At 41.7% G+C, this 16,532-nt stretch overlaps 1 protein-coding gene across 1 annotated transcript in view; it reads right to left on the bottom strand.

The window, feature by feature from the left end:
• Window positions 1-16,532, bottom strand: part of DYNC2H1 (dynein cytoplasmic 2 heavy chain 1) — a 430,803-nt gene that overhangs the window by 96,088 nt on the left and 318,183 nt on the right. The window contains 1 exon segment of the mRNA XM_014517608.2: window positions 14,365-14,481. Coding sequence (XP_014373094.1) covers window positions 14,365-14,481 — 117 coding nt within the window.

The raw sequence follows: 16,532 nt of genomic DNA, 5'->3' as shown, positions 1-16,532 counted from the left end.
AGATGTGGGATCACAAAGAGTACATCAGGAGAGAGGCAAAGGGGCTGATGTTAAAGCTGCCCTGGAAGGAAGGGGGACCTGGGAGAAACTATCCCAATGCTGTCTGTCCATTTTATCCAGTGAACAGTAAATGAAAAATGCAGTGGGCAAGCTTCAAGGAGATGACTAGTAAGCACTACTTCACCTGTAGCATAATGGTTAAAAGCACTCTGCTGTAGAAGACACTGGCTCAAATGCTTTCTGGGCGAGAGGACCTAGATCAGGGGTTGGCAACGTTCTTGGGCCGAGTGTCAAAAACAGCCACAGCCTCAACTTGTAAGGTGTTGGTGAGCTAGGGGCGGATAGCAGGGGAGCCATGAGGGGCCTAATCCTTGTTGTGGCTTTGCAGCCCCGGCTTCTTCCCCACCATCTGCCCTGAGACACATGAGCCAAACAAAATGCCTTTGAGTGCCACACACTGACACATGCTGGAGGTTGCCTACCCCTGACCTAGATGTTGATGTTATTGATGGATATTACACACCAAATTCTTTAGTATGTTATGAAAATGTTAAAACCAGCTAACATGCTTATGTAATGGTTTGGCTTCCTGGACCATGATCCGCACTTCCATGCAAGGGACATCCTGTGATGAGATGGGCTTCATCTCTCCGCAAAAGGTAAGAGTCTTTTTTACAGGTTGGCTGACCTCCTACATCAGGCTTTAAACTAAGTATGATGGGGGACAGGGAGGCAGGAGATGCAGAGAGTCTAGAACCTACAAACTGTGAGACATGCAGCAGTACACCCCAGGTAAGTACCAAGAGGCCCTTTGGGCATCAGAACAGGGGGGCACCAAATGCACCAGTTGGAGGTCTCAAGTGCCTCTACACTAATGCTAGGAGCATGGGGAACAGCAGGAAGAACTCGCACTCCTGCTTGCAGACAATAACTTTGATTTAGTGGGGCTAATGGAAACCTGGTGGGACCCTACCTATGACTGGGCAGTACAAATTGAGCACTACAGGATGTACAGAAGGGACAAAGTAGGGAGAAATGGGGGTGGGGTTGCTTTCTATGTAAAGGAGCATTACATATCTACTCTAATCAAAATGAGATCAGAGGAGGAGAAAATTGAGGCATTGTGGGTTAGGACACATGGAGCTGGGGGGGGGGGGTCTGCTATAAACCACCACACCAAGAGGAAAAGCTATACTTAGAATTCTTGAGGCAGCTCTCAGAGGCCATACAGTCTAGGGATGTCATTGTCATGGGGGACCTAAACTACTCTGACATCTGCTGGGAGAAGCAGTCAGCCAAATCCAACCATTCACGTAGATTCTTAACCTGTGTGCAGGATCTTCACCTAATGCAAGAGCTATACGGTCCCACTAGGGAGAATGCCTTACTGGACTTATTACTGGCTACAGGGGAGGATCTGGTAGGAGAGCTGCAGAATCATGGTCACCTTGGGGACAGTGACCATCAATCAATCGAATTCACCATACGACATAGGTTGGGTAAGATAACTAGTAGGGTGGAAGTGCTGGACTTTAGGAAGGCTAACTTCAGTGTGCTTAGGAGTCTAGTCAATGATGCACTGCAGGATAAGAGTATTGGCAAGATGGAAGTCCAGGAAGAGTGGTCATTCCTAAAGGAAGCGATCCTTTGGGCAGAGGGAGACTATCCCAGTACGAGGGAAAAGGGAGAAAGGAGCCAAAAAACTTCCCTGACTAAACAGGGAAATGCAGGGGAGCCTAAGAGCAAAAAAAGAAGGCATATAGGCAGTGGAAGCAGGGGGAAGCTACCGAGCAGGAGTATACCTACTTGGCCCGCACTTGCAGGGAGGCAGTTAGAAAGGCCCAAGCAACTACAGAGCTGAGGCTGGCAACACAAATTAAAGACAATAAAAAGTCTTTTTTTAGGTATGTAGGGAGTAAAAGGAAGGCGCAGGGCAGTATAGGACCCCTACTGAACAAGGAGGAACAATTATTGACAGATGGGAGAACATGCTGAGCTATTCAATGAGTGTTTTGTGTCGGTGTTCCTGAACAGGGCTCAAGATAAGTCTCCTAATGGGTTCTTAGATGGGTATCAGCAGGACACCATTCCACCAACTGTCAACGCTGACTTGGTGCAGAGTCACTTGGATGGACTGGATGTGTTCAAGTCAGCAGGCTTGGATGAGCTTCATCTGAGAGTACTGAAGGAACTGGCTGGTGTCATAGCAGAATCATGGGCACGGCTATTTGAGCACTCATGTCAGGTCTGAGAGGATTGGAAAAGGGCTAATATAGTCCCTATTTTCAAGAAGGGGAGGAAGGAGGATCTGAGTAAAGATAGGCCAGTCAGTCTCACCTCCATCCTTGGAAAGGTCTTCGAAAAGATTATGAAGGATCATATTTGTGGGAGTCCAGGAGGAAAAATAATGCAGCAGGTAAACCAGCATGGATTCGTAGCAGGTAGATCATGCCTGACCAATCTGGTTTCATTTTATGACAGGATCACAAAATGCTTAGATGCAGGAGTAGAGGTCTATGTCATTTTCTTGGATTTTAGCAAAGCCTTTGATATGGTATCTCATCCCATTCTCATAAATAAATTAAGAGGCCGTGACACAGATGTTTAAACAGTCTGGTGGGTGGCAAATTGGCTTGGGGATTGCACCCAGAGAGTGGTAGCAGACAGGTCGGTATCAACATGGAAGGATGTGGGTAGTGGGGTTCCGCAGGGTTCAGTCCTTGGACCTGTACTCTTCAATATCTTCATCAGTGACTTGGATATAGGTGTGAAGTCTACTCTGTCCAAGTCTGCAGTCAATACTTTGTGGGGTGAAGTGTACACTCCAGAGGGTAGGGAATGATTGCAGGCAGACCTGGACAGGTTAGAAAAGTGGGCAGTACACAATAGGATGCAGTACAACAAGGACAAGTGCAGAGTGCTGCACCTAGCACAAAAATATCCAGCACACCTACTGCCTAGGAAGTGACCCTCTTAGCAGCACAGAAGTCTCGGAGTCATAGTGGATTCCAAAATGAACACGAGTCATCAGTGTGACGAAATCATCAGCAGAGCTAACCGCACTTTATCATGCATCAGCAGATGTGTGATAGAACCAAGGAGGTGATACTTCCCCTCTATGTGACATTGGTCAGACTGCAGTTGGAGTACTGCATCTGGTTTTGGGTGCTGTACTTCAAGAAGGATGTTGATAGACTCGAGAGAGTGCAGAGGAGGGCCACTCATATGGTTAGGGGCTTACAGAACAAGCCCTATAAAGAGAGACTGGGGGACCTGGACCTCTTCAGCCTCCACAAGAGAAGGCTGAGAGGTGATCTTGTGGTTGCTTACAAATTCATTAGCGGGATGCAGCAAGGGATCGGAGATGCTCTGTTCACTAAGGTGCCTCTTGGGTAACAAGGAACAATGGTCACAAAGTGACAGAGAGCAGATTTAGGCTAGATATCAGGAAAAACTTCTTCACGGTAAGGGTGGCCAAAATTTGGAATGGGCTTCCAAGGGAGGTGGTGCTCTCCCCTACCTTGGGGGTCTTTAAGAGAAGGCTGGATAGGCATCTGGCTGACCTCAGCACTTGTTCCTGCCTAGCTGGGGGTCAGATTCGATGATCTGTTGCGGTCCCTTCCAACCCTAGCTTCTATGAATCTATGTAATGGAGGTACCATTTCAGATTTCAAAGCAAGTTCTGTTCAAGGCTGAGAACTTACCTGCAGCTATGCAAAATGAACATAAAAAACAAATAAATAATTTTGACCCTGAAGCAATCAGGTCTTTGCCCTGAACGTAAAGTAACCGAATGATACTGAAGAGAATTTGGAGATGACAACAGACTGGAGTTTTTGTTTAAGCTGTAATAACAGGGTTTGACGATTGCTAGCAATTGGTGGTGTAGCCTACTCTTTAGCTAGCTCCTATTTCTCCAAAAGATCTATAAGCTAAGGGAGTCATGTTTGACCCACTGTTTGCATAGTTGTGTGAAAGTACATATTCTGATCATAGGTCCTACAGTGATTCTTACATGGAAGATGTTTTTGTACTGTATCAACCAGAATATTTTAAGAATGGGCCTCCTTCAGACTGATATTTGTGCGGGCCGGCTCCTGATCCCATCCTCGCCATGTGCGAGCCGGGCCCGTCTTTGCGCACGCGGACTGTGGCCAGCAGCCCGGGCATGCGGGGCCGGAGAAAACCACGGGGCGGTAAGGTACGCGCGAGCTAGAATCAGTTACAGAGGTGTAATGGTTGATTGAAAAGATTATTTACTTACACCCAAGGTGGTCGCGGTGTAGGCTGGACAGCTTTCCAGGCGCAGCTCCACTTGAATCCTCGTTGGAGGACTCTGACAAACTCGGTTCTTTGACCCCGGAGTGGTTTAGGCTCCGCGGGTTCGGCAATTTTTTCCTCACAGAGTGGCTGAATCTCCGTGGGTTCTGTTCGGTTCCCAGGTCCCCTGGAGCTGTTAAGACTCCGTGGGTTCGAAAATTGGGTATATAGGATAGGGATACATCTAGGATTGCGCTCGGTGACGGGGAGAGGCTAGAAGCTAAACAGACCTCCGTTGCCTGCTTAAGAAAGGTGCGTTGGGTCCGCAAGGGTCCACATCGCTTGGAGATCTTCACACAGCGAGAAGTCTCCTCCTCCTGGCGAGTTCTGTATCTCTCCAGGTTTCCTCTCTCTCCGACTTGGGCGGAAACTACCCAAGCCTTTTGTACGGCTAGCAAGCCAATAGCTAGCCGCCACGTATGCCTACATTTAGAACCGGCCAATAATGTGGCACAAATCTAAATACAAATGGCGGGAACTCCTTTGCACCGTGCATCACTATGATGCAAAAGAAATGCACCATGCAAAGAAGGCTACAAACGGCGGGAAATACTCTTTTGCACGCGGGTTCCTCTATTGCAGCAGAAAACTCCACCGTGCAAAGAAGCTGTAATTTTAGCGGGAACATAATTTAGTGTTGCCGAAGCACACAAAAACAACAAATCACAACTTTGGGTTCTGACAATATTGAGGATGCCAAGTTATATATAAAAGAAGAGAATGTATAATTAAAGTTTTGTTGGTCCCCTATACAGTGATATGACTCAGCTTTTGTATGCATCAATTACAAATGTTAAATTTAAAAGAACATTTTACTGATTGACATATAGATGTTGTTTACTATCAAATGTATGGTGTGCAATATCAAAGTTAACTCTTTGTAATGAAACATATCCCTTGTAAATCCAAACATTTAGTGTTGATGGTACCATCAGGAGCCATGGACCTGTTCTTTTAAACTTTTTTTCTACCTAGTAAAAATGTACCTATTCCCAAAGGGTGCTTGTACTCTAATGCTCCAACATTGTTGTAATTACAAGGCTGCTCCAACGCGTTGTAATTACAGCATGTCAGAGTAGACTCGATTAATCGAGCCTGCTGGAGCCTCCTAAATAGTGTGCTCCAGCCAGCCTTCACATCTCATGTATCAGTGTCCCCACATGTCAAAATGGCACCGAGACTACTTTCACTAAAGTTTGTTTAACAAGCTTTAGATAAAGTGCCCCCACTGCCATTTTGAACCACAGGGACGCTGATACATGAGATGCTCTGGGCACTGTAATTAGAGCAGCTCTCACGCAAGAGAAAATGTGTACCGGTACAAAAATTGTAAAGTGTGTAGAAAACTAGCTGAAATATAGATGACAATGGGTTGTGATAAAAGGGAAAATATTATTCTAGAATATCGTGGAGAATGGAGTTCCTCAACAACTGATTTAGGGACCTGTTTTATTTAAATAGGTTAATTATGTCAGTAGAAAAAAGGGTGTATGACAATGAAATCTGCTTGTGACAATGTTATGAGGTGCAGCAAATTTGCTAGAGAATAAGAACAGCATATAAAATGAGCTGGATGATTTTAAGGATATGAGTAATAAAATTTAATAATACAAAGTATAGCTGTTACAAGCCCATCAATGGGGTGCTTCCAGAGCCCTGAGTTTCTCCTTGCTGCTCCTCTACTTCTGTCAAGGAACAGACTGAGGTTTTCCCTGGGATCACTCCTTATCCCAGGGGGAAACAATTATTTCTGGCAGAGGGCCGCTTACTGAGTTTTGGCAAGCTGTCAAGGGCCGAAAGGGTAGCCCCATCCCTTGACAGGTGCCCCAACCCTTGGTCACCATCTTGGGACTAGAAGTCCCGCCCCTAACCTCTGGCATCTGCCACCAGAAGTCCCTCCCCTTGCCCTTGAAAGTATGCCTTTGAGAAAGAGGGTTTGCCATCTTCTGGCCTGATGGGATATTTCTCTCAGATTCCTTTGTTGTACAGCAGTTGATTTCTCCATTACAGGCAGACAATAACTTAGATGCCCAACCCAATAATTACCTCTTCTGCCTGTGTCTGGGAGTGGCAACTATCCTTGCCCTAATATCACAATAGCAAGAATTACCTAACAGTTTCATTTATTCTATTTTTCCTTTGTCAAAAGCATGGATCCGAATCATAGAGATATGCACATACACCATAACATAAATCTATACAGTGATAAAAGTGACATAAATGGGTACAGTATAACACTGGCTTTCCAGAAAAAACACACATGCCATATCATCCATGACACCCTCATGAACCCCCAAAATATAATGGGGTTGATGACAATAGCTACTATCTAGGGACTAATAACAAGAATGTGTGTTACAAACTGCAAACTCATTAGTAAGACCTTACAGAGGAAGAGAAAGATTTGGGTGTATTTGTTGAGAACAGGATAACTATGAGCCATCAAGGTGATGCTGCCATAAAAAGCAAAGTTATGTATCGGAAGGTATTTCTAATAGAACTAGGGAAATAATAGTGCTATTTGTCAAGATACTGTTTGAGAAGTCATCTGGAATAATGTGCATGATTCTGGTCAGGCATGCTAAAGAAAGATGAATTCAAACTAGAATAGGTACAGAGAAAGGCTAATTGGATAAACAGGGGAATGGAGAGATTATTTCGTCAGATTAGCAGAGCTTGGTTCTATGTATACCAGGGAGGTCAACATCAGGGAGGGGAAAAGAATGATTTGTTCTTAGGCCTAAGAACAAACAGTATGATGTGCCCATGAATAAATTTAGGCCACTGCAGAATTAAATTTTGGATCACTCTTCAAAGAAATGCAGTTGTGAAAGGGGTCATATTACCTGATGCAGGTGACTGCTTTAGCAGAGGACTGGACTAACTGATCCAGAAGGTCTCATTTCCAGTCCTATTATCCTATTCCTCTAAAAAGCAGTAAATCAATATCAATTTAGCACTCCTATCTTCAAAAAAGTGTCACTCATGGTTATTAAATCAGGAGAGTAATGGTGTTATTTTATTTATATAACACAAAACCCCCTAGGTTTCAGTTAAGAACCTTAAATATCTTGGTAACAGAGACTTCTCACATATAAAGTGGTACAGTGGAGGCTACTTTGGATGTAAAGTGAGACCGAAAGCCTTCAGGCACTCATACTTCTCCAAGGTCAAAGCAGATCGAGTGTGTGCTTTTCTCTATTTGATATCTCTAAACACAGAGACAGAAAAGAACTACTGGAAAAAGACATAAGACTTATGAAGCATTGAAGAGGGAATACTATCTAACACTATCATATCGGTTTTAGGGAGGAAGAGAAAGAAAAGTTCTATGCTCAGACCTGAGTCGGTATGACATGATGGTGATATGGCTCCTTTTATACCATCAAAGTAGAATGTTCAGATCCACTAAAGTAGTTTATAGTCCCGGGGCTTGCTACTCTAGCAGGTGTTCAACTCTGTATGAACTTTGCAACACCAGAGATTTACACTGGTAATTATCAGAGGTCCACACCTTTTATATCTACAGCACAACAGTCATCACTATTATTGTCATCCTCCTCAAACCAGAATGGTACAAAAACAGTGGAGTGCTCTTTAACAAGGAACTCAGAAGACTTGTGATACAATAAGAAATAAACAAGTGCTTAGCTCCTTCATAGCACATAAATCATCAACAGACTCAAATCTTCCTTCAACTGCCTGTTTGCTTCATTACTAATGGGCACAGATAGACTAAAAGAGAAAGAAAACTTTTCCATACATCTGAAAAGATCAGGTGATTTTAAGAGCAATCTAACAGCAATTATGGGAATTTAAAAATAGTGAAAGAACATTAGCATAAAACTTTATTTGGCAGTGTCAGAGTGATGTTATAATCATGACGGTCCAGGAATTATGTGAGAGGTAAGCATTACTTAGGGTGATATCTTTGATTGGAACAATTGCAGAGTTGGGATAGAACTGGACAAGCTTTCAAATGCAAAACTTGCTTCATCAGGACCTAATGAAGAATGACGTAGTTAGCCACGTTAATTTGAAGTCAGTCAGAGGGTGTGTCTACATATGCACTTTAATGTGCAGTAGCCTCTTTTACTGCTTATTAAAGCAGTACGTAACCCCCCCCCCATGTGTTATTACTCTAATGAGCAGTAAAATAGGCTACTATGCATTAAGCATCTCCTAAAAAGCATGCACTTGCGCTACTGTGCATTAGGGCAGCCTAATGCTCATTAATTTAGTACCTCAAATTAGAGGTATTAAATTTAATGCGCATTAGGAAAAGTGCATTAATGCACATGCAGACACACCCAGCAGGTAGCAGAGTGCACCTTTATAAACTAACTAAATAAGAGATACATACAGAGCACAAGGTTTTGTGAACCCAAGTTCACTTCATCAGATGCCATGCTCTAAATACATATATCTTTCTTAGTTAGTCTATGAAGGTGCATATCTACTCTGCCTTCTGACTGATGAAGAATGTCTTGCATTTGAAAGCTTGTCTAACTCTGTTTCAACTATTCAGGTGGTTCAATAAAAGTCACCCTTAGAAATCCTTGCCTCTCAAATTCTCTTTTTTGTCATCCAGAACTATTCCCATCTTTTAGTCAACACATGTAATAAAGATTTAATATAATACAATTCAAGAAAAGAAAGAAATTAAATAAAATGATATAAATGCTCTTGCAAGTTAGTAGCCTCTTGAAGATATATATCTATAGATATAAATACTGTAATAGCATGTACTTAAAAGATAAAGTTTTATATCAATGTAAAATCCATCAGTTCAGAGCAGGTGGCATAAAGATGAAGACAAAAGGTCCTTAATGTCATATGATAAAGATAACTTTTTGAAAAATTTAAAAAATATCATGAATATGACTGAAAATACTGGAAATAAAGAAGCCACTCCTTGATGGCCAGTATGCAAAACTAAGGCAAATTTGAATAAAATCAACAGATTTATGGCTGTCAATGAAAGCCGTCAGACATAGGAGAATGAATGTGCCAGTGAAAATTCAATGAGATGATCTAAGAATGTTTTGTCCCACTGCTGCTTTTAACAAAGAATACAAGGGTATGGAACTGCTTTCCTAGCACTTATCTTGAAGATGTAATTAACACAAAGGCTAATATTAATTAGGCAGAAGAACAGAGGTCTTTGGAGAAATATCATCTAGTTAAACACAACAGTACATTCCAGAATACAAATTCAATTACATAGCAAGTACATTATCAGAAGAATACTGATAAAAGTGTTTTAAAACTGAAACATTACCAGAAGACCTATCATTTTTTAAATGATGGATATTCACTGAACATATGAGTGCTAAGATGAAGCAATAGTTTTTTTTAAGTACTCTGGATGCTAGAAGACCATAGCTTATCTGGCGAATATTCTTTAATTTTGTTCTGCTAGATATAATTAGGGGCCTACTTAATTTGCGGACAGACGAAGCAGTTCTTGTGGCTTGGTCATGGCATAAAAAGCTGATTTCATGGGCATTTGCTGGTGACCTTGCCTCTCGCTGCTGATTGGTGCTGAAACATTTTCACTTCACTGACTGGCCCCTTCACTTGGTCTATGCTACTAGCAGACAGTAACTCTAAAAGCATGGGCATTCTAAAAACAGCATATTATATGAATAACATGCTGGGGGGACTTGTAAGTTGTTTTCATGGCAAATCACGGCCAATGCATGATTTCCTGGTGATTGCAGACACTGCCATTTCTCAGAGTTTCCACAAAAGAAGTGAAACCACAAATTAAGTAGACCTCTAGATATATTATTCAATTGCTAACCAGACAAAAGTAAAAAAGTGAATTTAGCAGATTAGTAATGAACATTGCAAAGTAAATAGCCTCACATACTGCCTAAATGGTTGGTGAAATCATTTACTGTCTTGTCCTCTGCTACTTCTTTAGGATGTTTCATTAAGCATATCCTTTTACTGAGGGCTCCTCCTAATGTTATGAATATTCAAAATCTTCTAGGCTGGGGACAGTGTCCCGGCATGCTCTCTGGGCTGTGCTCTCTGCTCCAGCAAAGCAGGGCTGGCCCCGGACCTCTGCTCCCTCCCCAGAGCAGGGACAGGCAGGGGCAGGGGCTGGCTCAGGAAGGGGGCAGGAAAGAGGTTTATTTCTCCCTGCCTCCCCCTGTCCCATCACCACGGACCTGCGTTTCTCTGCTGGCTGCTTCAGCAGCAGGGACATGGCCAGCTCTGGCAGTAGCCTGGAGTGAACTAGCCAGGGAGAGGGTTTAAGGAATAAACCCCCTCCTTGGCCCTTCTACCTCAGGGGGCCATGCCAGCCAGCATCTGGCCATGCCCCTGCCACTGCAGCAGCGAGGGAGGAGCGCCAGGTGGATGCTGGCTCAGGTCCATGCCAGTGGGACAGGGAAGGAGGATTTAAACCCCCTCCCTAGCCAGTTTACTCCTGGCTACTGCTGGGGCTTGCTACCCCCTCCCCTGCCCCCCACCCCCAAACAGCTTCTCTGAAGTTGAGGGTGCACTCTATCATCCCTCCCAGCTCCTGGCCTGAGCAGCTGCAGGCATGTGCAGTTGCACATTGGTTGAATCAAGGCAGGTTAGACAAACCTGCAAAGACTGAATCAATTCAGGCTCTGGCTTTCTGAATGTCTGTCTCTGGCCCTAAAGGTTGGATGAGTGGAATTTACTTTCAATTGCCTCTTTAAAAATTCTTAAAAGATGCATTAATGAATTTTGCCTTTGTGTAGGCCGGAATGTGAAAGTATTAATTTAAATCAGTAATCCTAGCTAGGATCAGGACTCCAATATGTATCAATGGCACAACTCACAAAAGGACTACTTGCAAGAATAAGAATTGACCAGGATCAGGCCTGAACACTGAGATAAACACTAATCTCAGAATTATATGGAAATAAAGTAAAGAATTTAGTAAAGAGCCACAAATGTCTGACTATGTAAGCCCTAGATTTCTCATAAATTTTTACACACTGGCAACACTTTTAGAGTTCCGTGGTCAAAAGAGTTTCTAACCAGAACCTAATTAGTAGTAAAACTGTATTAGTTTTTTCAAGTTCTTGTGAAATCTATGGGCCTTTTTTACCCTGAAATATAATGAAAAATATAAATTTATAGATTCAGAAGTTACTGTTTTCAAAAACAACAAAGAATACCAAAACACTATGGCATTTATAAACCAAACTTGACTCTGCCTTCTCACCAAGAACTCTAATCTGAAATTATTACTATATTCAGAGCTAGTAATGTTGATTTTAAACTAAAAATATCTGCCATGACTAATTATACAGTTTACTTTAAGATGAAAATTAAGTATAACTGAATCATAAACTAATTTAGAAATATCTGTTTCCAGGTTCAAACTATTGTTCATAGGGAGGCATACGCAACCAGAGAATGTTGCTGTGATTATCTAACTATACTTAATTTGTATTTAGGATTTAGGCAGCTTCGGTTACTCCCAGAAACTTCTCACACTTCATAAAACAAAAGATGTGAGAAAGGCAGTATTAACATAGGCTTTGGTCTCTTCAGCCTTATTCTCCTAATTTATACCATTTTTATACTGGTATTGCTTTAATTGGATGATAGAGGTGCATGGCAAAATTACAGGAGAACTTCATCCATAATCCCAACAAATGACTATATGCTCTAATATTTAAATTGTGATGGTTAGCAAATGTAAATACCATGAAAGAATGTCTCAAATGTCTTTGCAGACAGGCTCACTAACCCACTGAGCAGGGCTTTATACTAGGTTCACTGGGGGATGGATACCAAAGCCCTGAGGTAAGTGGGAAAATGGGAGACCTGGAGGAAGAACAAGAAGGAGAGGGCAATACAGGAGGTGCTCTCATACTTCTTGAGAAATCAGGGCAATTGACTAGTTACCTCAGGTGCCTGTACATGAATGCATGGAGCCTGGAAAACCAGCAGGAAGAACTGGAAGTCCTTGCACAGTCAGGGAACTATGATCTGATTGGGATAACAGAGACTTGGTGGGATAGCTCACATGACTGGAGCACTGTCATGGATAAGTACAAACTGTTCAGGACAGGCAAGGAAGAGGAGGAGGAGGAGTAACATTTTATGTAAAAGAGCCACAGGATTGCTCAGAGCTTCAGTATGAAATCAGAGATAGGCCTGTTAAAAATCTCTGGGTTAGGGTCAAAAGGGAGAAGCAGTGGGTTTTAAAAAACACCGCTTCAATTTATGGCCAATTAAACCCCTCTATTGTTCACACACCCCTGATTTACCTGCCTCTCCGGTGGCAGGGAGGGGAGGGCAAGCTGCCGGTGGGTGGAGTGGTCCCCGGGCTGCGAGGAGCTCCTCAGAGGAGCTTTAGTTTGCTAAGCCTCAAGTCATTTAAGGTACATTACGCTGCCAAATTTTCTACAGCAGCTGGAATTCATGTGTAATACACTGCCGAGGCGTGCAAACACCAACACTATTAAAGCTGTGCATAAGCATTTAGCCCACTTTAAAGTGTTATGCACACATGCCCCTCATTTTGTCTACACAGCCTGAGAGGGTGGTGGCAGATGACAGGACAAGAAGCAACAGTCTCAAGTTGCAGCAACGGAAGTTTAGGTTAAATACTAGGAAGAATTTTCTCATTAGGAGGGTAGTAAAACACTGGAACAGGTTACCCAGAGAGGTGGTGGAAGCTCTATCCTTGGAGATTTTTAAGACCTGGCTAGACAAAGCTGTGGCTGGGGTGATCTAGTTGGGGGTGGTCCTGCCTTGAGCAGGGGGTTGGATTAGATGCGACTTCCTGAGGTCCCTTCAGCCTTAATTTTTTATGGTTCAATGATTCTATGAAATAAGAATCTCTCTCTGTTGTGTTCAGAATGATGTGTTCAAATGCACACTTAATTAAGCACACTTTTGTACATACTCACATGCTTCATATTTTGAAACAGGCAGTACTTAATAATATAACTATTCTATCACAAATGAAAGCATGTAAACTGCAAATCTACAAGATAAAAATCTACAAGATGGGAACAGGCTTGAAGTCTCCTCACAAAAATAAAAATCAAAACAGAACTCAAACTCTACTGTCTTTCTGCTGATTCAGAGAATAGATGCAACTATCATGACAAACACCTTACCTATGCCTGCTCTCCTATGAAGTATCCTGATAGATGTATATTTCACAACAAGATCCTCAAGTGGTATGTGAATTAGCATACTGACTAGTCACAGAAGCTGAATATCTGGCCTTTGCATGCCTGAATGTTAGTACCTAAAGCCATAAACACCTAAATAAAAGAGGGCTGATGTTCAGAGGAGTTAACCATTATTTCATTGGGAATTACGATTGCTCACAATTTTACTTAGGTATCAAAATAAAGGCACGTATGTTTGAAAAATTTAGGATACATTTATTCAAGTATCAAGATGAATATTGGACTGATAATACAGTATTTGGAGAAACGAATTCAATTACATGAAATATCAAGGATAACTAATAGGTAGCAATGTTGAAGAGTAAAATCAGTGTCAGCATTGTATAAGCATCTCTTTTAGACATTCTAATACATTTTAATAATGATGTATAATGCACTAGAGATGAGAGTGCAGGGAAGTTACAGAAAGAATCAGTACTTTTTTTAATGACAAGAAAAGTAGAGGATATGAATGTGAAATTACTGTGCTTTAAAATATGAATTTATCTCATCTGGAGGCCAGAGAAAATAAACAGATTGAGCCTAAAACTTACAAATGTTATTGGTGGTTTAAAAAAAAAAAAAAAAAAATCACCAAGGAGATCTTATCCACAGTCATGTTAATGTTAAAAAAAAAAAGTGGCAGGACAGACCAATTATCCTGACCACGCAGTATACAACTAGCTCAACTATATGTATGCTACACAATAGTTCTGTTTCCAGAATATTTCATTTACATGTTTGTTTTAATACTTCCTTAGTCAAAAGAACATATTTAACCTTGATATTTTGAGGACTACTATGCATTTGAAAAAACTATATAGATAGCTAGATAGATGTCTTTTTAAATAAGCTGTTTTCTTACCTGATTAAGTTTCTTCCACAGATTGAGAACAGGAGAAAGCTCACTTGACCAGATTTCTCTATCAAATTTGCAGCCAGCAGTTACTGACCTGCTCAGGATCCGAAGCTGTGAAATGACCTGAATGAAAAGATAATGTAAGGTAGTGGCAATATACATGCAAGAGGGTTATAAATACACAGAAAAATTCACGCTTCTTTACAAATATGCAGCACTGTAACAAATGAGCTTCAACATGTCAATAAACTACAATTTCTTGTATGTCTAAATTCTAGCTTTATCTAATCAAAAAGGTTATTCCTAGAACCAAATCTATTTAACACCTGAACCCTACTCATTTAAAAATATCTCAACAATTTTCTTGCACTGTCCCATATCTAATTATTAGGTATAAATTAATGAGATATATACAGTTAATTGAAACCTATTTTCTCCAAAAAAATATTCTGCAGATTTCTAAATTCTGCCCTTAACAGAATATGAGAATATAGCAATGGAATGGACCTTACTATCACTGACAATCCCCATCATGTACTGATTTTCATAAAATGATCAAGACCATAAAACAGCTTAAGATATTTTCAGTCACTACTCTTATTAGAGGTTTGGTTCCAGAGCCTCAATTTTCTACTGATTTAAAAACCTTTTATATACATTTGTTCTTAAACAGCTCTTCTCCCACACTGGTATTTACCTCTCCCAGTATTTATATTCCAAGAGCCTCAATTTTGCACAGCGAAGCAAGCCAACTTCACTCAATACCTATCCTAGTTTGGGTTTATGTTTCTTGAATATGGATGACCATTATTATACACAGAAAACAGGGCAGAGTTGCAGCTTAGACACTTCTGAATCAATTAGTCTATAAGCTTTCATAAGCAACAGCTTACTTCATACTTAGCATTTATTACTCAAATTGTCAAGGTCACCTATCATAGAGTCTACACGTGCACCTGGGACAGCAGCAATTGGAACCAGTATGGAACATACCCAAGCAAGCAGATGGAAGAGGGAGTCAGCCCCGGGTTCCAGGTGGTGGAGTCAGGCTATGGAGGGGCTGGTGGGGCACAAGGGTGCAGAACCTGTGGAGCTATGTGGTTAGGCAGCAGCCAGGAGTCTAGCTCCCACCTGGTCACTGGCTACATGTATGTTTCAGTGCAGTTAAATACTCCACTGTACTTGACAGATTTAATTAGCTTACTGTGCCCTAATACTGGTGCACGTGTAGACTGTGACGCTTTATTGTGGAGTTAAGTAGTTTACTCGTCAGTAAAGCAAACATGTAAATGTACCAATTGGGCACATCCAGACGAGTATGAACATGTGGTTTGCGGTGCTCCGGAACCATCTGCAGTGCTGCAAACTGCACGCAACACACATGCAAGTGTTTGCTACACTGCTAATTTGCAGTGTGGTGAGTTTTTTTGACATTGGGAAATCCCAGTGTCAAAAAAACCTGTGCCAGAAACAAGAAGTATATGCCATCTGAAACCGGAGCCTGGCCAGACAGAGCCACACTCTGGTGTCTAGATTGCTGCTGCTGGAGCGTTGGAAAGCCTCCAGAGCCCCAGGTAAGGCTGCTGGGGCCAGTCCAGGTGCTGGCCCCAGCATCCCTGGGGACAACTAGCAGTTACACAAATATGTACTGCTGCTAGTTGTCCCCGGGAAATGCACTTTCCCACTTGTGGGGACACACCGATTGGTACTATATTTGCTATTCTCCTGTTATATGGTATCTGCCTCAAGTTAATAAATTTGTTAAAAATCCTTGCTACCAGATTTGCATCTGTCAATTCTTTTAGAATTCAGGAATGGAGTTTATCCAGTCCCCTACTCATTAAGATTTTTGAGTTTTAATTTCATTGTAGTTGTTGTTCTTTCCATTTTTATATCTTCACTGCATGTCATGCTGCATTTGTTCTCATACTTGACATTATCATCAATAATGTGAAATGAGGCAAAGTAGTCATTTAAGTTTTAGAACAGTTAAGCTATCTGCACACAGGCTCTACTTCTTTCTTGTTCTCTTTTCTTAGTTATATGGATGAAGAATCTTTTACAATTTCTTTTAAAAGTCATTGGGACATCTAACTCAGCTGGACTTTACCCTTACTTAATGTTTAGTTATCTTGTAAGCTGGAAACCCTTTCCAATGGGTTTTCCTCTTTCCC

Source organism: Alligator sinensis, unplaced genomic scaffold (genome assembly GCF_000455745.1).
Source record: "Alligator sinensis unplaced genomic scaffold, ASM45574v1 scaffold802_1, whole genome shotgun sequence".
Lineage (NCBI taxonomy): Eukaryota > Metazoa > Chordata > Crocodylia > Alligatoridae > Alligator > Alligator sinensis.
Note: the sequence above shows the minus strand (reverse complement) of the source record. Positions and strands in the feature narration are given on the sequence as shown.